This window comes from Sprattus sprattus, assembly GCF_963457725.1.
Source record: "Sprattus sprattus genome assembly, chromosome: 3".
NCBI lineage: Eukaryota > Metazoa > Chordata > Actinopteri > Clupeiformes > Clupeidae > Sprattus > Sprattus sprattus.
The window spans coordinates 16,403,703-16,428,470 of record NC_137922.1 but is presented as its reverse complement, the minus strand read 5'-3'; the positions used below and the strand labels follow the sequence as shown (position 1 = coordinate 16,428,470).

Genomic DNA, 24,768 nt, shown 5'->3' with positions numbered 1-24,768 from the left:
ATTAAAAAATAGAGCCATAGACGTTTTCTTTTTTATTTATGAAAACAAAAGTAGAATATGCAAACATGAGCACTGCGCAGAACAAATAGCACCCTGTTGTTTCAGTAAAAAAACAGATAAGAGCACTTTCAAAAATCTGCTTGTTTATGTATAAACCATCCCTCTTTATCCAACAGTGCATTGGAAGGACTGTTAACTTTTGGAAGGACTGTTAACTTTTTTTTTAGTCACTTATTAGGAAGCCAGCAGTGAGGGTTGAGTGACTTGCATGTAATATTTTGCCTGCACTGGTCTGATATCAAGGAGATGAAATTAAATGAATCTAATTTAAGCACACAGAAGCAGAAGGCAGTGGGAGTGGTGAATCATTGCATCTGTGTGTAGTGGAAAGGGTGCCCATAATTATCACACATTAAACATTGTCAGTGTTAATTATGTCTTTTTTTCTATTCCATCCTTGTCCCAAGATGTTTATAAAGCATCAAATGTTGGTGTTTTTTTATCCACTGTCTTTTCCCTAAAATGTTGTTCAGAGTATTTGTTCCTTTCTCTCACACACTTCTTTGTCTTTCTTTTCTCCACAGACACAGAAGAGAGAAAATGCTGGCCTGCATAATTTTTCTCAGCTCATTTTTCACTCTTGCAAGTTTGCAAGACATTGGGGTCCCCACAACGGGTGGATCTTGTGACTCGCTGTGTTTCTGCGAGGAGCGAGACGGAGTTTTACACATGAATTGCGAGAAGCGAAACATCAGCCGGATATCGCAAATCAAAGTGCCGTCTGCCTTGCCTTTCCATTTGAATCTGTTCAAAAACGACCTGGTCGAGTTGCAAGCTGAGGACATGGACAGCTTCAAGAATGCGATCACTTTACACCTGGGTGGCAACAGCATTCAGGAGCTGGATCCAGGAGTGTTCGCCGCCCTGGGGTCTCTGAAGAAACTGCACATCAACAGCAATTTTCTGGTCATGCTGAGAGAGGACACTTTTCAGGGCCTGGTGAATTTGGAGTACCTCCAGGCAGACACAAACTTCATCCGAGTTGTGGAGCCTGGGGCCTTCAGCAAACTCGTCCGCCTCAAAGTTCTGATCATCAACGACAACGCCATCGAGTTCCTTCCCAGCAACATTTTCCGCTTTGTGCCTCTGACCCACTTGGATCTCCGAGGCAACCGGTTGCAGACATTGCCCTACGTTGGCTTCCTGGAACACATTGGACGCATCATGGAGCTTCTGCTTGAGGACAACAACTGGGTGTGCGACTGTGAGATCCTTTACCTGAAAATATGGATAGAGAACATGCGATCGCAGTCGTTCATTGGCGAAGTGGTGTGCAGTGACCCCCTCCACCTCCGGGGGAGTATTTTGACAAAGGTAAAACGTGATGCGCTTTGCCCGTCCCATGCGGACATCAACCTTGAAGAGCCATCCAAGTCGCTTGACATGGTGGTGACACCATCGTCTAAAGTTGGCCAAATACCCGAGGCCAATAATGACGCAAAGATTCCAACACCAGCTCAAGTTCCCGAGACATCTTGCATCCCCCAGTGCTCCTGTCACAATCATCCAATTGCTGGTTTTTTGATCCACTGTCAAGACAGAGGCATCCAAAGGATATCTGATCTAGGAGTACTTCAACAAAGCCCCACCAAACTTGTTCTGACTGGAAACATGATACAAAGGCTTTTGAAGTATGACTTTGTGACATATGATAGCTTAGAGTTGTTAAACTTGGCAAGCAACCAAATTGATTATGTAGAGAATGAGACATTTCTCAGCTTGAGCAATTTAAAGAAATTGTACCTGAATGGCAACAGAATAGAGAAGTTGTCTCCTACTATGTTTGTCGGCCTCCACAACCTTGAGTACCTCTATTTGGAATATAACATAATTAAAGACATTCAACCGGGCGCATTCAATCCATTGCCAAATCTGAAACTGCTGTCCATAAATAACAACATGTTAAGCACACTTCCTGCACAGATATTCCGGAATGTGCCCCTAACAAAACTAAACCTTCGGAAGAATCTGTTCATGCACCTGCCCGTGAGCAATGTGCTAGACCAGCTTGATTCCCTTGAGCAGATCTACTTGGAGGATAACCCATGGGACTGCACCTGCGACTTAGTCAGCCTCAAGCAGTGGGTGGAGAAGCTGGACAAGGATACAATCATGGGCACCATCTTGTGCCACACACCCAAGAAGATGGCCAAGGCTGACCTGAAAACCCTAAGGACCGATGTCCTCTGCCCCGGCCTTGTCACGTACTACTCCTTGCCCACCGATACAGACGGCGTCCCAACAACCATCACACCAAACCGCCAAGCTCAGGGCTTATTTGACTCCCTGATGGACAGTGTCCCCCTCTCTGTGCTGATACTGAGCCTGCTCGTCTTCTTCTTGACTATCATCTTCTGTGCTGCCGGCATGGCCGTGTACGTGCTGCATCGCCGACGCCGGAGGACCAAAAAGAAGCAGGCAGAGGAGCAGCCGCGAGAGAGCAGCCCCATCCACCTTCACTACAGCATGTATGGCCATAAAACCACCCACCACGTGGCTCAGCGTCATGCCACAGGGATGTATGACGAGACCTCGCACAGCCCGGTCATCCAGGTGTGCCGGAACCCCACGTACTGCGCCCAGCACAAAGACCATGAATCCGAGCACGAGTATGACCATGACGACACCAAGCACCACATGTGCCACAGCATCCTAGACAAAGACAGCCACTCACCTCTGACCGGAGGACCCAATCTGAAGTTCAAGGCCATGACGGAGTACCCGACTGAGTTTGTGACGCTGGGGGACACAAGCTCGCTGTACAAGAACATCCTGGATAGGGAGCGAGAGCTCCAGCAGCTCAGCATCACAGAGTACCTCAGGAAGAACATCTCTCAGCTGCAGCCAGGGGTGGACATGCAGGTCCCTGGGCACCACAAGGAGCTGAAACTCATGGAGACACTCATGTACTCCCGGCCCAGGAAGGTCATGGTGGAGCAGACTAAAAATGAGTACTTTGAACTCAAAGCAAACCTTCATACGGAGCCTGACTATTTGGAAGTACTGGAGCACCAAACAGCTTTCAAGTGAGGTAACAACAAAGAAAGAACGAAAGAAAATATGTGAAATATATACATTTAATTTCTTGGTTTCATGTTTAACACTTCAAGTGCCTTTTCTAAATTATTCTGTGGTTAAACTGTACTACCTGAAAGTTCTTGACTTTTATTTTTTTTTTGGCTTGGCAATTCATGCCTCCCAAGCCATACGGGGCAGACCCTATATTTAATTTATTGTTGTTCTTCTCCTTCTGAGAGTGCAGTGCTCCCGAGAGACACTTAGCACTAATACCTGTCGGTGGTAGCTGAGTAAGTAGATACATCGTGTCATCACATTCAACTTCTGGCAAGTGTCCAGTTTTCCATGCACTCTGACTGTCCCCTCTTTTTCAAGTTTTTAAGTTTTGCCATAATGCGCATGTGCCACATAGTCTATAGAATGCCAACCGTCATGCAGATTTAAAGCCTCATTAATTGGTGTTGAGCTCATTCATATGGTTTATTCATGAATACTCTATGTTAAATTGTCTTCATGTTATCAGGTTTTTTTTCTGTTGCTTTTATTCTTAGTGGTTGGTCTGTGAAATCTACAGTATATATTTTTCAATAACCGCTCTGTCTCTGAGAGAAGAAAAGCACTTATATTATTAAAAAAATCAGATTTCTTCTTTTTTTTCAGCTCTGTAATTATAATAAGAACACTCTTTTCTGCAATTCTCAGAAATGTCGTTTTAAAGACGGTGCATGACAATCAAATGTCCTACGGAAAAAAAATTAAATATCAGTTCTCCTTTTGAAAGATACCTTTGGAGGATCGTTACTGGTTTGTATTATAATGCTAATTATGATGATTTTGCATATACAAATGCTATCTGACAGTTTTCTCACAGCATGAGTCCTGTCCAGGATGGATTTTCACATCATTATTTGGTTGGAAAACCAAGTATATTCAGCCTTGAAAATGTTGTACTGTATATGTAAGAGCACCATAGCTTTATTTTATACCAGTGTAGATTTTAAACTATTTATTCTGTACATACTTGTAAATATTATCACATTTATATGTCTGTGTGCCTTTAACGTGGTACAGATGAATTCTTGAGAAACTGTAAATAAAGATTCACTATATTGAGTGTGACACCTTTTACTGTCTGTGTTCAAAACAATGGCGGCCATTGGTTGATTACAGTAGGTATGAGATGTGATTATGTGATCTGGGTTCATATGTACAGGATTTTTCAGACCCTAGAAAGTTTCTTGGCTACAGCTTACACATCATATAGCCTATACCATTACCAGAGAGAGGTTCAAACTCAGTTAGTCATACTTTGCATGTCATGGAGAGGATTTTAATGTACTTAAAAATAGACACAGCAACACAAATCCGGTGGAAATCCTTTGTGTTAGCATCACATGTTGGCCCCTGACAGCTTTTCACTGCCAGAGCTAAGAGGGGCATGTCAAGCACTAGTGGATGTCATGCAAACCATCATCCGACCACCAGCCATCCCTATGCCCCGCCCCCCCCCCCCCACACACACACACCTCCTCTCCTCCTGCTCGTCCCACCAGTGTTCCTTATTCCGTTGGCATTCTTAATTACCACTCACAATGAGTGCAGAGATAATTCCTTCCCTTCCACTTCACAGTATTCTTATCCTCCCCATCATTTAAGTGGCAGCAGGGTCCTCCACCAACACTCCTTGAGCAGGAATAATTGATGTGTTTTGAATTGAACTTCACGGTCTCCCGCGCAGAGGTTAAAATAAAGGTTTAGATAAGGGGCTGGCAGGGGTTAGGGTCTGAGGGCCCTCCTCTGTTTGCAAGGAGTGAAAAACGGACGTCTTGGATTGTCGAGAAATGCGTTCCGACGTGCCGCGTGACACGACTGAGGCAAAGTGCAAAACAATGTTCACTTTCAGGAAATGCTTTCCTAATTTCCAGTGTGTAAATCACTGTGCCTGGTTAATATTTTAACAGGGAGAAGGACAAAGCTCAGAGAACACATCTTTGAAATACTCAGTAGGGGTGTTTCTGTATGAAAATAAGTGCTGGAGGCTACTGTGCGCTTGAGTCTATACTTCAGATGTATGCTACAACCCAGCAGGTTTTGATGATTCCAGAGTACGGAGGTAGTTGCAGGCTTTCAGTAAATTCTTTTCTTTCTTTCTGTCACTCCCTCCAGCAGATAATTGTCAAATTTTGGGGTGTGTTTCTCCAAGTTCTGCTGCAGTGCCTCAAGATTCCATATCCAAACAAGGACAGAGGTTGAGAAAAACTCTTTCTTTCTGCTATTTAGGTCATTGGTGGGGAATTTTTAGATATTTGACACTGATTTGACTAACGTTCTGTAGCTTGTGAAGTCAAAAAGAAAAGCATGGGAAGTTTATCTGTGTTTTAGTTTCCTCTAATTTCGAGAGTAGATGAACCCTTTGTCAAAGAAGGTGATGCAGTTTGTTTTTTCTGTCGATTGTGCTGATAATAGATTTGAACTGTTTTCTTAGTGTTCAAAAATCACTTGGCTTCAATATATTATATGACTTACTGCATTATTCAACACAACACTAGAGCTGATTTAACTACTGGAACCGAAACATAGTCCCAAATGGTAAACATCTGAAGACAATACATGTCTTTGGATACACTGGCAAGTAAAATGAATGATCAAATAGAGATATACATTTCTCCTGTTGAAACTATATCAAACGGTAGATAATCATCTATCTCAGTGTATAGATTCCATTTCATCTGCTTCTGATAGCAGAGAGCTAAAGCTGATGCTGCCTCTGGAGAAAGTGTAGAACTGGCGGCACAGCATGTTGCCACTTTGGCGGTTCAGTACACAAGTACATTGCATTCGCTTCTACATAACGTGGTCTATTACTAACGTCATCGCTTACTAACATGTCTCCCTCAAATCATCTCTCTCTGTCTCTCTCTCTCTCTCTCTCTCTCTCAAGCCACCTTTTTTTCCTCCCTCTCCCTCGAGCTTTCAACTTTATATGCATACTGCATTGGTGTACAAATGTACTTGAGTCCTGTTTTGATGGCACGGAATACTGAGGGACCAGAACTTTACCTGACTTTTGCAGGAGACAGGTCTCCATTTATTTTACATGTAAAAAAAAAAAAATGAATGAATGAATTTATTAACTCAACTCAATTATTAACAATTAATTAGTTAAATAACTTCAATGAATTAGTCGGAAAAAGTACAAACTTAAAAGTGCAGTCCATATGATCATATGACCTAATGTTCTGGACCAAAATAGAGCTACTGTGTGGTTAACAGAAATAGCTTCTTTTCAAGATGTTATATAAAAGAGCTTTTGTTCTAATATTATTTCTTTGGTCAATATCTGTGGACTTGAAGTAGTTTAATGCTCTGGTTGTGCCGATAATGGTTTTGGGACTGTGGGTTTGCCATCTTGTGCTACTGTACTTGCAAAAGCCTTTACTGTAATTAGCAGGGAAGAACATGGAAGACATCCTTCATAATTTATTGCCTCTTCTGTCTCGAGGTCATACAAGAACTTTCAAGCTCTGGTGGTTGCATTTCATCTGCGCGTCAATAGGACCAAAATTTGTCTTTTTATCTGGATGACTGCGCTCATTTCACATCCACGGAGCTTTCAACTGAGTCAATTATTGATCGTATCTAAGCCACATGTTGTTCATTTTATTAGGTGCTGAACAGTAAACCACTGCAAGGCAGCTGCCTCAAGTGTTTTGCAGAAGACATCTCTGCCACAGGGAAGCTGCATAAATTCGTCATGATCTTTGCAATGAGAGCATACACTCTTTTTTTGTGTTCTTGTGGTTGCACCATTGCCTACCATCAAAATTAAACTTCCGTGCAGGTGTGCCCGTGCCTCAACAAAGGGAAAACACTCCTTGTGCTCTGGACCCAAAAAATGCAGACTGGCTTGTACTTCAAAGGGTTTTACATGCAATAATCTAATAAGAGACCAGTTTGGTATGTACAGTGTCAATCAATACAATGTCATTTATAATTGGATAATACAGTTGTCACAACTCTTAAGGTGCACCACAATGTCACAACTATTTGAACTTTAAGGTGTGGGAGACAGTTGTGTACGGGCCGGTACCATATCTATAGTATGTACTGTATGTGTGACATGAGGTGAACTTTAAGGTGTGGGAGACAGTTGTGTATGGGCCTGTACCAAATCTATAGTATGTACTGTATGTGTGACATGATGTGACATTGTGTGACATAAGCTGATAGCAATGTTTCACGTCACGAGTTCCCTACCACAAAAGACAACCGCGAGGACTCAACTGTGACCAAACTCTTCAGGACACAATACAAGGCAAAGATTAGTGGGGCTGAAGAAAATCTATGCCTTAGCAGTGCATACTCTGGATCGATCCCGGCATTCATGAGTAAAATAGACCCCAAGTGTTCTCTGATAATACAAGGACAGCATAATGGCCCGCGTAATTACACTTTCCATTCAACACGCTGAAAAGTTGTGCTGGCCCTTGCATCAGAAACCAGGCCAAAAAAGATGCCTTTCTTCTTGCCGATGATGTCACTGAATGTTTTATGGCCTTGCCTTTCATGCAACTATGTCTGGCAATTCCCGATCGTCTGTTGATCAAAGTCACACCATGATAGCATGCTCTGTTTTTTTTATGTCTTTTCAGTTGATGTTTTTTTTGTCTTCTAAAAATGGGGTGTCAGGCTGGTCAGCATCTGGCATCCTCTATGGCAGAATTGTAGACTCTGAAAAGGAAGAGGGCCTAGGACTGTCTGTCAGTCTGTTTTGCTGCTGATGAAATGCCATGAACTGTTGGTCTTATCTGAAGGCAACTCCCACACAAAGTCTTCAGCCTCAATTAGGATTCCTTCTATGCTCTCTAGCTTCATGTTGTTAAAGTTGTTTTTCTGTGCGATTCCTACATCATGATTTTCTTCTTCTTTGAATCACAACATTATTGTCAGTATTGGTCATACATCATTATCAAATATGATATATACTGTATATAGTATTATATACAGTACTGTGCAAAAGTTTTAGGCAGGTGTGAAAAAATGCTATGAACTAAGAATGCTTTGAAAAATGTAAACAATAAATGTTTATTTTTTATCCATTTACATGGTCAGACTGAGCACAGCAACAAGACACAACGTAGTTATACTGCATCAGCAGGGTCTCTCCCAGACAAAGATTTCAAAGCAGACAGGGGTTTCAAAATGTGCAGTTCAAGCTCTTTTGAAGAAGACGTTGAGGATTGTAGACGCAGTGGTCAGCCAAGTAAACTTAATGCAGCTGATGAAAAACACATCAAGCTTATTTACCTTCGAAATCGGAAGATTTCAAGCCGTGGCATCAGCTCAGAACTGGCAGAAACCAGTGGTACCCAGGTACAGACATTTACTGTCCGGGGAAGTCTGGCCAGAAGTGGTCTTCATGGAAGAGTTGCAGCCAAAAAGCTCTACCCCGACAAGGAAACAAGGCCAAGTGACTGAACTAAGCACGAAAACATAGAAACTGGGGTGCAGAAACATGGCAGAAGGTGCTCTGGACTGATGAGTCAAAATTAGAAATATTTGGCTGTAGAAGAAGGCAGTTTGTTTGCCGAAGGGCTGGAGAGAGGTACAATAATGAGAGTCTGCAGGCAACAGTGAAGCATGGTAGAGGTTCCTTTCCAGTTTGGGGCTGCATTTCTGCAAGTGGAGTTGGAGATTTGGTCAGGATGAATGGTGTTCTCAATGCTGAGAAATACAGGCAGATACTAATCCATCATGCAATACCATCAGGGAGGCGTATGATTGGCACCAAATGTATTCTGCAGCAGGAACATAACCCCAAACATACAGCCAATGTCATTAACAACTATCTTCAGCTTAAAGAAGAACAGAAAGTCCTGCAAGTGATGGTATGACCACCACAGAGCCCTGATCTCTACATCATCGAGTCTGTCTGGGTTTACATGAAGAGACAGAAGAATTTTAGGAAGCCTACATCCACAGAAGATCTGTGGTTAGTTCTCCAAGATGTTTGGAACAATTTACCAGCCGAGTTCCTTCAAAAACTGTGCGCAAGTGTATCTGGAAGAATTGATGCTATTTTGAAGGCAAAGGGTGGTCACACCAAGTATTGATTTAATTTAGAATTTTCTTCTGTTCCTTCACTGCATTTTGTTAATTTATGAAGAATTGATGAAAATAAACTGTTAACACTTCCATTTTTGAAAGCATTTTTAGTTTACAGCATTTTTTAACACCTGCCTAAAACTTTTGCACAGTACTGTATATTATTATATTAAATTGCCGTTTGGTGTTTATTCTCCATTGCTGTCAATCCCCATCTCGGTTTATTATTTTGGGAAGTGTGCTTGGAGAGGAATTTTTGACCTTTAGCGTAGATTGAAAAGCATTCCTTTATCATGTGATCAACTCTGAGGCTCGTCTTCTGCTTTCACAGGAAATCAGCCGCACGGCTCGCCTAAAGGTTATCAGTGAACCTGTCATCACCTGCAGCTTCACAGAATGAAAACCCACCAAAAATCTAAATGTCCTCTTAGATATTTAATATTTTTTGTTATACAAGTAATTGTCTGTATGAAAGTTTTCTTTACAATTATATAAAATGTCTTTTTAAAGCTTCTTTTTAAAGATTTTCGGTTTTATTCAAAATAAGTGAAATCCACAAAATATTTTAAAATACACACAACTAGTGCAAATCTAGTCATCAGGATTGTTAGTTTTTTTGTGTATCAAACTGTCTATTTGCATATGCATAAAATATACATAATCAAATTTGTAATTTAACAACATAATTACACTTTGGTCAATGAAGACTAGTGTGATTTATGACTATAATATATTTTATCTATTCGAGTAGGAAGGGTGAACTGTGTCACGGTTCCAAGCAGATGTGCTGAGGTTCTTCTTACAGTTGTGTCCTTGCCCCTGCTGCATTTTGTTTACTTTAAGGGGGTTCAGGCCCTGGGCTCCATAAAGCTCCTTGAGACAACTTTATTGTTTTGGCACTATATAGATACAAATAAGTATTCCGTTTAATCATCATGAATTTAAAATAAAAGAAAATAGAACATTTTTTTATTAAAGATAGACATTTTTGGAATACAACACAACATCAGGGTTAAATAACTTTGTTATGCATTAGCCAGTAGCATGCGCTGCTTGTGGAGTCGTTGCCCTCCTTAGCCGAGTGAGCTCTTGGAATGTATGCACTCGGAGCTGATGTGTCCCTTCTGTATCCCTCTGGCATATGAAGTCAAAACAATTAAGTCATTTTCTCCCCACTCCTTTCTTTCATACCGAAGTGAGAATGCAGATCTTAACTGTTTTCCTCTTGAGAAAGACAGAAAGGAAGAAAGAAAGAAAGAAAGAAAGAAGCTGGCCATACCCCTGTGCCATCCAAACGCACACAGTATTAATTGATGTCGTCCCTCCAACTGCCAGGAGCTGATGTAAACACTGGCCTGACAAGTGTTACCTTTTCCCCCTCCCATGGCTGACTTTTCCCCGGAGGGTCTATGTTTGTGGGGTGGGGGGCAAGGGGGTATTTTACTTCTCTCCTCAGTTGGCTTGTTTAGAAATTATCCACACCAAGCTGCCCTCATTCCCAAAACGCAAGGACCACACAGATTGCCACATGCAAACACACACACACACTAACACACACAAACAGTGCATGTGCTTTCTCTCCCATGCCTCACTTGAGCTGAGCTGAGTTGCTGCAATTTTATTTTATTTATTTTTTTCGTTTTATTGTTTTTTTTTTTCCTTCACTGACCAGTGCAGTTGTTTGGGAGAGCGGTGTGTGTGCTGATAAGGAAGTTCAGCATGACTGTATTACCGGGCTGCAGTGACTCGCGGGCACACAGCTCACCGGAGCCAAACAACCCTGTGCTCAGTTTAATGCCTCTGGGAGAAAAAGAGAGAGAGAGAGAGAGAGAGACAGGGAGACAGAAGGGAGGGAAAGAGACAGGGTGACAGGGAGAAGGACAGAGAGAAAGAAAGAGAAAGCTAGAAAAAGAGAGAGGCACAGGGAGAGAGACACAGACAAAGGTTTCAACATAAAAAAAGAGGAAGCAGAAAAGGAGAGTAGTGGGCGTAGGTGAAGGGGACTCTGATAAGCCAGGGCTGCTGACACCCATCTGTGCGGCTCTCTGTCTCCCGGCACACAGCAGGAGAAAGCGCGGTCTGACAGAGGTTGGCACAGCGGGAGTGGGCACCAGCGGCACAACCCCCACAACCCCCCTACCCCCCCCCCCCCCCCCCCCCCACCACCACCACCACCACCCTGCTCCTTTATGCACATCCAAGGCCGCTCCACCACTGCAGTGACTGCCTGGTCACACACCGATTACACCTTCCACACACGCACATGCACATACACCTTGCACCCCGTCTCCTCCTACACCTCCACCCAGGCTATTTTTAGCTGCGTTGCTGCGCCTCTGAAATGATCTTTAACCACAGTGCTTGATTGGACAGACTAGATAATGCCTCCAGTTCAGTAGCCCGTCTCGCCTAACTTTTTCTTTTCGATGTGACCCTCTACTCACTGACCTCCTTTAGCTCTTACCCCTCTTCGTGCTCTATCTCCTTCTCTCTCTCTTTCTCTCTCTCTGTAACTTGTTCACTTATCAGCCACTGTGTGTCTGAGTCTCCCCTATCCCTTGCTGTTGGGGAGAGTGATGATGTGCGGATCAAGGATCGCGTTACCATCATTGTTGTTTTTTTTGTCTTTCACTCATGAGCTGTCAGCAGCATGGTTTTACATGTCAACCACCTCGCTGTGAACTTTGGGAGCTATGCAGGAACAAACAACATTTTGACACAGTTGGGACCTTTGGCACAGGAGAACATTAGTGTGACTGAGCCCTGCTCTAATCTTCGGGAAACCCTCGAATTTTAATGATGAACTCTGTATGGATTTGTGTGTACAAACAAACAACTAAATGTACTTAAAAAAAGCTCAAAACAAATGTTACTTTGTGTCCACATGTATGCAAAAAATAACCTAAAAAATAAGTGTGCCCTGTTTGGTTTCTCAGATGGTCTAAAGGCCTACATTACAACTCATGAAAACATAAAAAAACATTGTCTAGTTAGGACGTCTAATTCTGTCAGCCGTAGGTGGGCTTTTTGTTACGCAGGTGTGTCTCGAATGACACAAATGGCAGCCGCAGTTCTAGCGTAGAACAAAGACACAGAACCCCCTCGGGGCAACTTGCGCTTAAGCAAGGACGAAAGAAAAAAAAAAATCATAATTACACAGAATCCATGACATGAACACCGGAGAGGATGTTTTTACAGAATGGCACACTGTCATGTGTGAAAAATGCGGGATGAAAGATTGAACATAGCAAGCAGACGTGTTCATGCTTGTAATGTGATGAAGATGATGTCACTGACCCACTGAAGCACTCACATTTGCATGTTTATGAGGTAAAAGAAGTGTCTTTATGCTAGATCAAAATTAATAATAAATGCGATTGCTCAGTCACATAATTGCTGTTTTATCTGCCAAAGCTTTTTTTTTGGTGCCGCTTTTGCCCCTAATGTTTTTGAGATATCGCCATGGCTCTCATGTAGTGGTCTTGTAAAAATTGTTGCAGTGCTCACTGTTGTCTTTTGTGATTATCATTTCTCATCCCTCCTTTTTCCTATTGAAATGAATAGTGGAAAATTCGCCTATTGTACCGTCACTCGCTCTGCCAGTTTGATTTCCCACCAAAGCAGAACACTTTGGTTAAAAACCTCTGCGAAATACCTGACCTTTACCTTTTTGGGACACGTTGTTTATATTTTAGGGTGAGCAGGAAATTGACCCCTCCAAACATCACTGCTCAACTGCTGTAATTTTCAAATAAATGAAGCCATAATAATACATAACATCTGATGTTTTGCTCCTGTTAATTCAAAGTGACTAGGTTACTAAATATCTACGATAACTAAGTCAGCCACTTAACTAGTTCCAGCCAACCGCTAACAAGGTAACATATCTTGGCCGATAGCAACAACATTACCGTTTACATATTACATTGCACATTTTAACATTTTAACCCACTTCATGGTAAACTGATCTGATGTATTTTTAAAATAAATTATACCTCTGTGGATTATTTCCAGCCTATATTCCAGTTGATGTTTTTTGCTTTTGTAATTAAAATTCAAAGGACAAGGTCATAGCCTATCTGCTAGAACAAACCTCTAGCATACCTAGAACTCAGCTAATGTTAGTTTGTGTCCACATAAATGCTCACATATTGCCATTAACACACTGTAGGACAGGTCAGTTATGAATTTAAACAAGTTTGTCACCAGGGGTTGAGTGGGACACAAAAATCCACCGGGACAATTATGACTGCACCAGCCCACCACCGGCCCACAACGTGCCCAAAACTGGCCCAACCCATCCCCTCCACCTCCAATAGCATATATAAACTACACAAACAAACGGGCGGCTTTTGATCATTATTGTTAGATTTAGTGTTGATGTGTGGGTGACAGACATGTGTATTTGTATATGTACATTTATGGAAATATGGAACAAATCGCATCCCGTATTGGCTCAAATGTTATGCTCATTCGCAACAAGGTGTCCTTTCAACTCACTCGCATCACTAATTGACGCCGGCTGGTTGTTTCGGAATAAATCCATAATTCTTGACCATTTTGATGCACTCTCCTCCAGCATCTGCCTCTTCTTCATTCTGGCCTTTTCGGCCCCTCTTTTCTCCTTTCTCTTCTTTCCCTCCATCAGGTCCACTTCACCTGCTCTCTCTCTCTGACAGCCACTCATTCAACTCCCTACGTTCACTGGATAAAGGCATTTCCCGTGAGGCTTTGCTCCGACCATTCTATATTAATTATGAACAAAAAAAACTAATTAAATCGCTGGCCAATTTATATTTTTGGTCATGAAAGTTATGAAAAGTCTGAATAAAAAGAATTAGATCAAGATAGGAGGCTAAGCAAAAATCAGTAGGCTGGATTAATGATTTTGACAACCACCATAAGTGAGATGTAGCAAGACAACAAGTGCTATATTCTTTGGTTGGACTACTAACATTGGTACTAGCGGAGACCTTGGAGATTTTTTCGGGAACATGACCTGACATTATTTGTTTTAACTCAATGGACCACACATGAACTTCACACGGCTGCGCTTGGCAGTCTTCAGGCTGCTTCTCGTGAGCTCTTTGGCCTGCCGGCAGACCGGGAAATCTCACGGCCGTCCCGATGGCCACTCCACCCCTATTTGTCACTATCGATCAACAGATAGTCCATAAATGGTCACATAGCAGGTGACATAGCTGACAAACCACTAGCATAATGCTAACTGATGTTTGACATCGGCATTAAGTTTACACTGTGCATCAGCCCAGCATGTTGGTCCAATACTACCAAACTACGGGTAGTGTTAGGGCTGTATAATCTGCCATTTGCCTGGCTAGGATAAGCAATCCTCTGCTGATGTTTTCTTTTTCTTGTGGAAATACATCTCTACTTAGACTACTTACTGTCTGAAGTTATAAACATGTGAACAAATGAAGTGCCCCAGAGACCTTGGTAAATGTTGACATTGTATTACTCTTAACGTATTACAGAAGAAAATCCATTCACATAGTGTCTACCATGTGAAGTGGTTAATATTGGAGCAGCAGTTAAACCAAAACGCTGAACACACATTCTGCATGTCACTAAATTAAATTTAAATTACATTAAATATACATATATTTCCCATATTCATTCCTTTAATGATTTGACAGAGATTTCTGAGGAGTTTATAACTGGACAGAGCAAGTTTTAACAAGCTAGGCAAAGATTATGCTGAAAGGAGACGGGCTTTCCATTTGCTTGAATAAATTCAAGTGAAGAAAATAAAAGTGTTCAGGGATTATTCGAGGGGAAAAGCTAAATGTGCAGAGCTGCTGGATTGGAATGCATTGAAAAAGAGAGAACATGACCAACATCTGTGTGTGTGCATATGTGGTTGTATGTGTATGTACTGCCTGTGTGTGTGTGTGTGTGTGTGTGTGTGTGTGTGTCTGTGTGTGTGTGTATGTGTGTGTGTGTGTGTGTGTGTGTGTGTGTGTGTGTGTGTGTGTGTGTGTGTGTGTGTGTGTGTGTGTGTGTGTGTGTGTGTGTGTGTGTGTGTGTGTGTGTGTGAGAACCCAGCAAGTGAACCTTACATAAAAACTGAGCATATCCTGTGTGTAATGACGCCATCATGGACTTCTGCATGAAACATGCTCTTGAGCTACATCCTATGCACAAAGTCCTCAGCACACACGTGATGACAGGGCAGAAATGACGATACAGCCACCCTCCACTGGCAAGAGACAGTATCTTCACACGTGATTACTGTAAATGTACTCAAAATACATCAGTAACCCGCTCCGAGGCCCTAATAACGTGTGATTTTTATGCATACTATGCTACGGATCTGGAAGGACCGGAAGGCAGCGATGGGCACATGTGTGTGTGATGGCAGCCAATAGGGCCCGCAGGGATGCACTGTGTGCAGCACGCTATCAGCAAACACACCCCCATGTTCTACTATCCCGTGCATGCCTGCATTGGCCACTTAGCCATTACGATTAATAAAGCATGGCAAAACCAATGTTTTATTCTTCATGCATATGTAACACATTTGCCATTGAACATTTAAGAAATATAAGAAGAATATAAATGCATTGAAATTGGATTATTAGCATATTTTGCTATGCTACAGTAAAATATTCATGATTTATATCTTAGATATGCGAATAACTCATATTTTTCATGCATGTCATGTGTTAATATCCACTCGTGATGTTTAATCAAATGCAGTTGATATTAATATATACCGTAAGGTGAAATGATACAAATCTACCAAAATGGACTCCCAAATTTCCAAAAAGTCTGACCAAAGGGTCAAACGGCAGTTTAATAGAGAACTTCTCTCAGATCTCACAACAAAGAACTTGCATTGTATTCTGAGGTAGCAACCCCCAAAAAAGCCCTCATACCACCTGTTGTGAGGGAGAAGCCGTTTCCCAAATTAATGCTTCACACCTCTGAAGCATCTCTGGCCCAGAGTTGACCTTAAGATAACTGTAGCACCTAAAGCTATCTGTAAATGTATATGAATGTAACATATTAATTTTTAGTTCCTTAAAATACTTGCCAGTTGTCAGATCTGGCAATGCCAGTCTAATTCATTGCATGACTATCCTCTCACTTAAGTTCTGCGTACTAATCAGGCCTCTTGGCAGCTGACCAGTCAAAGGGTTAGTTGGGGAAAAGGTATTGTCTCTTAGCAAAACGGAGCAATGATGTTTGATTGCATTGTCACAAATGCATTGGAATGGTAGATAACCAACCATTTTTAGACATTAAGTTCTCTTTTTTGCTCTTCTATTTCTCTCCACTCCACCACCTCCATCAGGGGATGACTGTTCTCTCTCTCGTTCTCTCCTGGGATCTTCAGCTTTTGTCTGTGCCTATTCACCATCTCTCTCCTTTTTTCTTCTATCTTTTCATCTTTCTCACCTCTCTCATTTGGGTTTGTTTTCAGGTTTGCATTCAATGTGTTAATGGGTTTATTTGGTTTAACTGGCAATTATTACATTTAGCAATTGGCAACCATTACATTTAAGACATCTGTCATTGTTTACAGTTCTTACCACCAATTTGGCTTTCTATCTTACACTGAATCTGGTCTATACTTGTAATAATTATGTTTACTGTTTATTGTAAGAATAAACCGTCCATCCAGCAATCATACAATTCATGTTGTGCCATGCAATTACTTGTTTAACATCGAGCCAAATATTGCATTAGGGCATGGTAATGTTACAAATAACCATATAAATTCATAGAGTCAGATAAATTGGTCTAGAGGTGATCTTACAATGGTGGTGATTGATCCACTGTACAACATTTATCACTCTAATGCATATTCGTGTCTCATATGTGAAATTAGCCCTTCAGTGTTATCATTTCTAACACATCAAGGAATCTGAAAATGCTGTGGAAACATGCCAGACCAAAATCGGTGGAAAATAGACTAAACCTAAAATAACTAAAAATCATAAGCTTGTTAGGGATTTAATCTATAAACCCATTACAAGGACAGCACACAAGCATTCACTGAAGGAAATTCTATCATGAGATGTAGGCACTCTTCATTATGGACTGTGCCATCTATTTGAAGACCCATACACTCTAGACATTTTCAAAATATTTTCCATTTTGTTCAAAAGATATGATCCCTAGGCTATCCCCCCTTTCCTAGTGACCGAACAAATGGAATCGATTGGTCCGACTAACCGCATCTTCTGTAAATTGCACAATGCCTTCATAATATGCTGGCGGTTCTAAATGAAAACCTGCTGCATATCTGCAATGAGTGCTTCCGTACCAGTACATTACAGTTAGGAATGTTTTACTGAGAATAATTTGGGTGCTCTTCTCTTAAATGAGAGCCTGTCTGCATATCAAGTGTCACATTCAAAAATAACACTCTGCGCAGAGAGTTGTGGCATGGCCATCCAAATTGTCTTAGTCACCCAACGTACACCCCGTTATCAATAGGGCCTGTGTTACATAATGACTTCTTGTGTTTCAGGGCTGTCACTGGCTATGTTTCTAATGGCCCTCAAGAACATCACCTCTCAGTCAGCCAGTGAGGACCGAAACCCAGTGACAGGGTGCAGCTTCCTCCCCCAGTGGAAAGACTGGCCGATGGCTGAATAACACTGGGTCTAGCTTTTATCCCATTTTCAAAACACCACTCTCTGCTTCTCTTGCTCAGTCTCTCTCTTGCTCTCTGTCTCTCTATCTCTCTCTCTCTGTCTTTCTGTCTTTCTTTCTCGTGCTATCTTCCTGTCACCCTCTATCTCTCTGTGTCATTCTCTCACTATCTGCCTTTCTCCTTCTCTCTCTGGCTTCCTCTGTTTCAATATCTCCCTCTCTCTGTCTACCCCCCTTTCTCATGTAGCATTCTTATTTATATGACACTACCATTGAAAAGTGAGCAGGTAGCATCAGAGGGAGGCATACCATCTCCCCAAAACAGAAAATGAGGTCATTTACCCCTTTAGGGCACTGTTAAAAAAAGAGTATGGCTGAACCACTAAGTCAGATGTCAATAAATGACAGTCTGTGTTTCCCGGCACTGAGCCAAGAATGCATTCACACATCAAATATCCCACCTGACATTAGAAGAATGACGTACATGCACTAAAAGAAAGTTCAAAGGAACCATTTTCTTGGAAGGCACACAAAAGGTCAGAGACGGTGTATGTTTTTCAAGGCCTTAAGAAACATTCCTCAGATATTAGATTTACATAAAAATACAATGAGACTGGCAATGGCATTTCTTTATTACAGAATTGGTTTGTTATATTTAGAAAATCACCTTTTGAGAGTAAAATATCTGTCCACATTCCCATTGGGGCTTAGCTTGGAAATGTTGCCAAAACATATATCACTATTTCTACAATATTTCCCTAATTATATTCTATATATTCTGGCAAAAACAAAACAGTGCTACAGGCCTTAATAACAATGCATGTTGCAATGGTGCAATGCTTGTGTGGACCACATCAAAAAGATTCCATGTAAGGTTAAACGAGACGAATCAGCCACCGGACGAATTTGCTGTGCTACCCCAAAGTTGGAAGCAATACGGCCAGGTATTTTTTTCAATTGCACTGTGTAGCCACCAAACATGAAAAAGCTCACATTACGAAGAAGAGGTACTACAGATGCTGCATTTCTTGCAAGCCCGGGCAAAAGTAAATGGAGAAGTGTTGTGTGCCAAATTAGGCTTGATATATCCATGGCAACCGAGCGCACTTGGACAGAGGACAGCTGCTCATCCCTTTGCTTTTGGATGTGCTTGTGTCCTCCAGGGCGCTTAAAAAAGAATGTGCATCCATTCAAAGCTGAGCAGTGAGCTTATTTTCTAAAACAGGGAATAACCACACTTAAGAAAGTGTAGAATAAATTTGTTTATAGCGCTGGCTTGAAAGTCTTGAAAGTATTATTCTACAATTATTTTTAGTTATTTAGTTTAGTTATTCATGGAAAAAGGTGAACACTATCACTTAAGCAACAACACACAGCCAACCATGAAATATTGCAAATACTGTATGCTACACTAGGGGTTTTGTTGACACAGTGCTACACATATGTACAAGCCTCCAGTGCATTTCTCAGCAATAAATCATGAAAGAGTTTGCAAGCAGTATACCTGCTGGTGAGAAAATACCTTTCGATTGTTTGAACGCCTTCCAAGATAATTCAGTCTCACCAGTTCCAGCTGTGTTGTGTGTCCACATCAGTAGTTATTAGTGTATTATCAACTATAATCTATCCTAATCTATAGTTAATTTGAAGACCTATTTAACTCATACAACTAAAAATAAATGCATTTGGTTTTTGTGTCAATAATGTTCTGCCTAAAAACATTGAGTTTGTTTACTGGTCTTTTTTGAGAATGTATTTTTAGAGGCTGGCGACAACCTTGAAACCACTCGAAAGTTCAGGATATCCAAACATAAATGAAGCAGCATGATTCAGCCTCATGGAGAAGTGTGTCCTAACCTCTAGAGAGAAGAATTTAAACAACTAAATGAAAAAGTAAAGGGGGGTGTCAGAGAACTCCACTGTGTGTATGTGTCAGTGTGTGTGCGTGTGTGTGTGTGTGTGTGCGGCTGTGTGTGTGTGCGTCTGTGTGTGTGTGTGTGTGCACCGTTTCAATTGCCCTTACATGTCTTGAACAGGGACAGGAGGAATGGCACGTCCTTTTGCATAAACGTATGCAGTCAAGTAGCTGTAAATATTTTAAGATGGTGTTCCTCCACTTTGGGTTTCATGGGGTATTAATGGAGCCGGACCTGGTATGTCACTTGTGGGTTACATCTGTTTTTTGTTTATGCAGCATGAATCTATTTCCTTTTTTGTCTTTGTTTTTCTTTCATTTAATTGTCTTTTCTTTTCTGTTCTTTTATGATGACTTTTAGTGCTCTGGGTTAGGGAGGAGTTTATACACTACCTGGTGTGTTGGTTAAGGAAATCATTTGAGAATGTGAAGAATGTTAACATCTGCCTACAGTCTAAACTCACCTAAATTCACCTAATTTCACTTATTACCACCACTAGTACTTACACCTGCACGTTTTTTATACTTATCATTTTATACTTCTTGCCTCAATTGCTGCTAGTCCCAATTCTGTTCTACATATCTATTTCTTACTGTACATATCTTGTTTATTCACTTATTCCACTTTACATATGCGCATACTCTGCACTTTTATTGCTGTTTTGCACTTCTGGTTTGATGCTAAACTGCATTTCTTTGTCTTAGTACTTGTACTCTGTGCAATGACAATAAAGTTGAATCTAATCTATTCTAATATGCTCTATTGCAGTGAATATATGTGTGATTGGGCCCAGAAGTAATGCAATTTTTCACTATGCTGTTACTTAGTTTATGATTATTTTTTTTCATTTCTAACTACAATTTACGATTGTACAGTACATCAAGTATTATTCTTACTTCATTTTTGTTTATGTAAATCAGAAGTATTCTCTGCAGTCTTGCCCCATGCAAGAGGTGGTAGACTTTCAGTGACCTGGAAAAGATTACAGAAAGAGATCTCAGATTGTTGTAGAGGCCAGTCTGTGACCAGATGTCCACAGCCTAATCTCTATGCCCAATTACCTTTGGGCATCTGGAAAGCACACTTTCTTCCTTTCTTTCTGACTTCCTTCTTTTCCGCGTTTGGTACACTTTTGTCTGGTAGTGTGTGCGCAGAGGTGTAGTCCAGGGTATATGCAGGTACTGTATACGGAGTATACCCACTTATTTTTCAGTCAGCATTGGGTAGACCCACTTCTCAAAACAGGGCGTTTATCCTGTGCTGTATGGGCTGCTCAAAAAAATTAAGAGTATACCCACTTCTCCAGGGACCACTACACCACTGTGTGTGCGTGTGTACATAACTGTACATTCCCTTTCATCCAAGCCATGAAGCTTTAAAGCTGAAACATTTAGAACCAAATCAACCATTATGTTTTATAAAATAAATGTTATAAATGTTTTATATATGACGATGGCCCATTAGTTTTCAGGTGATCTTTTCCATTCCAAAAGGCAGGTGAAGAATCTTCGTTGAGCATAATCTGATAAACAAATGCAAATTGTTCATACTGCACAAGTGGAACTTTATCACCTAGGGCTTGATGCGATAATCAGATTACAGGGAATTTGTTCTACACCCATTATTAGGCTAATAATGTAATTTCCCTTTTGATATTATCTGTCTGGTTATAAACTGAGGGTAGGATATTTTCAACCACTCCACTGGCAATGTGTACTTCTGTGGTGAGATTAAGGGAGCCCCTAAAAATAAGCGACAGCCTTGGAGCGACCATGTCCTGCTTCCTTCCTTGGGCTGGAAGATGAAATAAATACTGTAATATCGCAGTCACAGGAGATAAGATCTCTCTGTGATGATCACCAGAGCCCGAGAAGTAAACTCATCCCGAAGAAAAGTTTACAGTGGCCCAGATAGCACAGGTAGCTGTCACGGCAATCTAAATAAAAACCTGTGCGGACAAGTCTGCTTGCGGGAGCTGAAGTGTCTTATTTGCTGAGAGCGCAAACAATTTGAAGCTGGGGGCTTTTGTCGAATTTGAAAGGCAGCTTTGGAAAAATGAGCTCACAGGCACCTTGGCTCATACTTCCTGAGACAGTTATGTGTTGAATTTCAACCTTTACGTCCCTGTTGAAATGCCTCTTCCTTGTATTTACCTCCAAAGGCATAACACTCTCGCTTCTTCGCCTTCCTGTATTGGACCGAGTGGCACATATCCCACAAAACACTGCAGCTCCCTGGAAATGATGAGTGCGGGTCAGTGAGCTTGTTTGTCATCTTGAGGTCCTTTCTGCAGTGATGAATTATCTGAATTCTTCAGACACGGTAGAGGAGACTGTTCTGAGCACGTTATTGACCCTATCCAAATCTCCCTCTTATGCTTCCCTGAATATGGGACAAGGTCCTTTTGTTTATTCTTAGCCTCTTTAGGGGATTCTTGAACCGCGTGTACCTGTCCTCAGCATCTCTGGCTCACACCAGTGCCGGAGGCTTTAGAGGAGAGCCAAAATACCAGAGGCCAGAGTGCCGGCTCACATCAGCACTTGACAGTGTGCAATCTGCCATATGTGGTGCCATGTGTTATTCGTCACATTGCACTCTTTCAGGTTAATTCACTTCTGTGTAACGATTAATCATCCATAAAATCATTAAAAACATTTCATGAGAGTCATAATAGGACCTCTCTGACTGACAATATGACAATGTGCCTTTATTATCAGCTTTCACCAAAAGGTGCTGATTTGTTGTTGTTAAGTACAGTACCAAAGTCATGTTTTACGGAGCATGTGATTAGAATTTTACCTGTCTGTCTGGTTCCATGCCAATGATGACAAATGGGTAAGTCATACTGACATAAGGAATGAACACGTTTTCGCACGCTAACACTTCCACACGTCAGTGTATGACCTATGCATACACAGGCATATCACACAGCAGGGGAGAATGTATAGAGCGCTAATTCCCCCGGGTTAAAAAGGAGTCAACTTACTGGCTGACGTGCTGCTGTCACACTGAGAGGGGCTGGGGGGTGGCCGAGGTCAGGGCATCGCATGACAAGAGTGACAGCGCTTGACCCTGGTGCTCCTTGCCGGGTGCAGGCCCTGACCGAGGGTCCTCCGTCTCCAGGGGGGCATTGAAATTGTTCACACAGTTGCAATCTGATAAACTGTGCATGAGATTGCTCTCAACAGATAAGGACCAAGTGGTGGATGTTTGGTGTGGATTCCAGCTGCGGGGCCATGAGTGAATGTCGGCTTCCGGTATTGGGGGCCTCAACATTTCTCTCTACAAAAAAAAAGACATTGTTACAGCCACTACAACAAAAACATGGCAGAAACTATTAACTTGCACACACGTATTTGACATGTTTTCGAGGGACGCGAATGAGAATGTACCAGGCTTGTGAAGCGTTTACTAATTATAGAACGTTCTGGGTGAGAGAGAGACAGAGAGAGAGAGAGATGGAGAGGGAGGGGGAGAGAAAGAGCATAGTAAGTGGTCTAAGTTGGTCAAATCCTAGACAGAGGTGTTACTTGATTTAAGTACAGTTCTTTGGAGAGGAGCCAGGTACCTGGCTCTTTTTAACGAGGCTTCCTCCTCATGTAAACTTGGGCCGGGGTGAAGTGTGACCCCTGAGCCATGCCGGGTGGAAAACCAAAAACAGATCAGGCTCTAGGCTTGTCCAACGCTGACTGACTGCAGCCCCTCCACTCCAGAGTACAGTGCTAAGCCTCCGTCACGTTGTAAACATTGTCCCATTTTGGAACCATTAAGTGCAGACACAAACCAGATGTCTATCTGCTCTTCTTCGCTCTCATAAAGGAATCGCTGCCTGGTGCGTTACCATCACTTTTCTTGGATTAGTCTTGTTACATCATTTTCGTTATGACAAGTAAAACCTGAATGAAAAACATGCTGTTCTTTTTCATACTGCTGTATTTCGACCTGGTGATATTTGCCTGGCGAGGATGAGGAGAGCCAGATATCAACACTCACATTTGTTGGAATATTAGATAGACTGCTCAGGCTGTTGTCATCTTTTCTCCTACTCCTTGCCATGTTTGCTCAAAGTAATCCCCTAACCTTAATGTGTCAACAGCCACCATTCGGAGAAGACAAATATGCAGCAGCCATGAGCTCACTGTGTTTATCTGGAAGCCAGTCACAAACCCTATGGTTTCATTTCCTGTTAAACAGTAAGATCCATTCATGATGAAATAAGCTTTGAAATTAACCACGGCGGCCAATGTTTTGTCCACTGCCTGATGTAAGGCAGGCATTCTTATCAGATCACTGGAATATCTGCAAATATGAACATGTCTTTTCATTCTCATTCACTGTCATCAGGATTCCATAAATAGCACAATTATTCTTTCATTAAACAGAAAAAAGAGACAAGAATCCCCTGAGACGTGTCCAGTTTGACATCTAGACTTTGCCTGGGAGCGAAACTCAACAGCGGAGAGAATTCGAGCCACAAAATCCTTCCTTGTAATAATATCCGTGTTATCCCTGTTCTCCGTGGCATGTCTGACCAGCGGTCCATGCTGTGATGCTCCAGACTCGGTGACACAAGATCGCAACTTTAAGGTCAGTCTTGGCCAGTAGTGGAGCGTGACTGGGGATCTAAGTGACATGGCACATCAGACCTAGAGCTGAGCTGAGCTCCACTTTTTTCTCTTTTTCTTTTTTTTATTGTCTGACCCCTTTTTTAAAGCTGGGCAGTGGGTAACAGAACATTTGCAAAGACACTGCAGGGGGGGGTAGGGGTGTTGGACTTGCATGACAGTTGTGCACATTTGCAATTTTTTGCTTGATTCGTTTTTTCTTTCTCTCTCTTCTTTTAGCTGGAGGAAGTAAGTGACCACCAACAGTATTCATGAGTATCTTGGTCTTTCCTGTCAGAGGATGTGCTTATCAGTTGTTGTGTTAGATGCTAGCAAGAAACAAAACACGCTATGTGATAAACATGCTAGTGGAGTGTGTACTTGCTCAATGCACTCTGCATTGCCTTTAGTCAAACAGTAAAGGTCAAACTAAATTATAT

General features: G+C 41.8%; 1 protein-coding gene across 1 annotated transcript; it reads left to right on the top strand.

The window, feature by feature from the left end:
• Window positions 1-600: 600 nt before the first annotated feature.
• Window positions 601-3,090, top strand: slitrk6 (SLIT and NTRK-like family, member 6; the record flags this gene model as incomplete). The annotated part of the gene is made up of 1 exon (XM_080834413.1): window positions 601-3,090. One exon carries the CDS (start codon window positions 601-603, stop codon window positions 3,088-3,090), a length of 2,490 nt encoding a protein of 829 aa, XP_080690539.1.
• Between the last annotated feature and the right edge of the window lie 21,678 nt (window positions 3,091-24,768).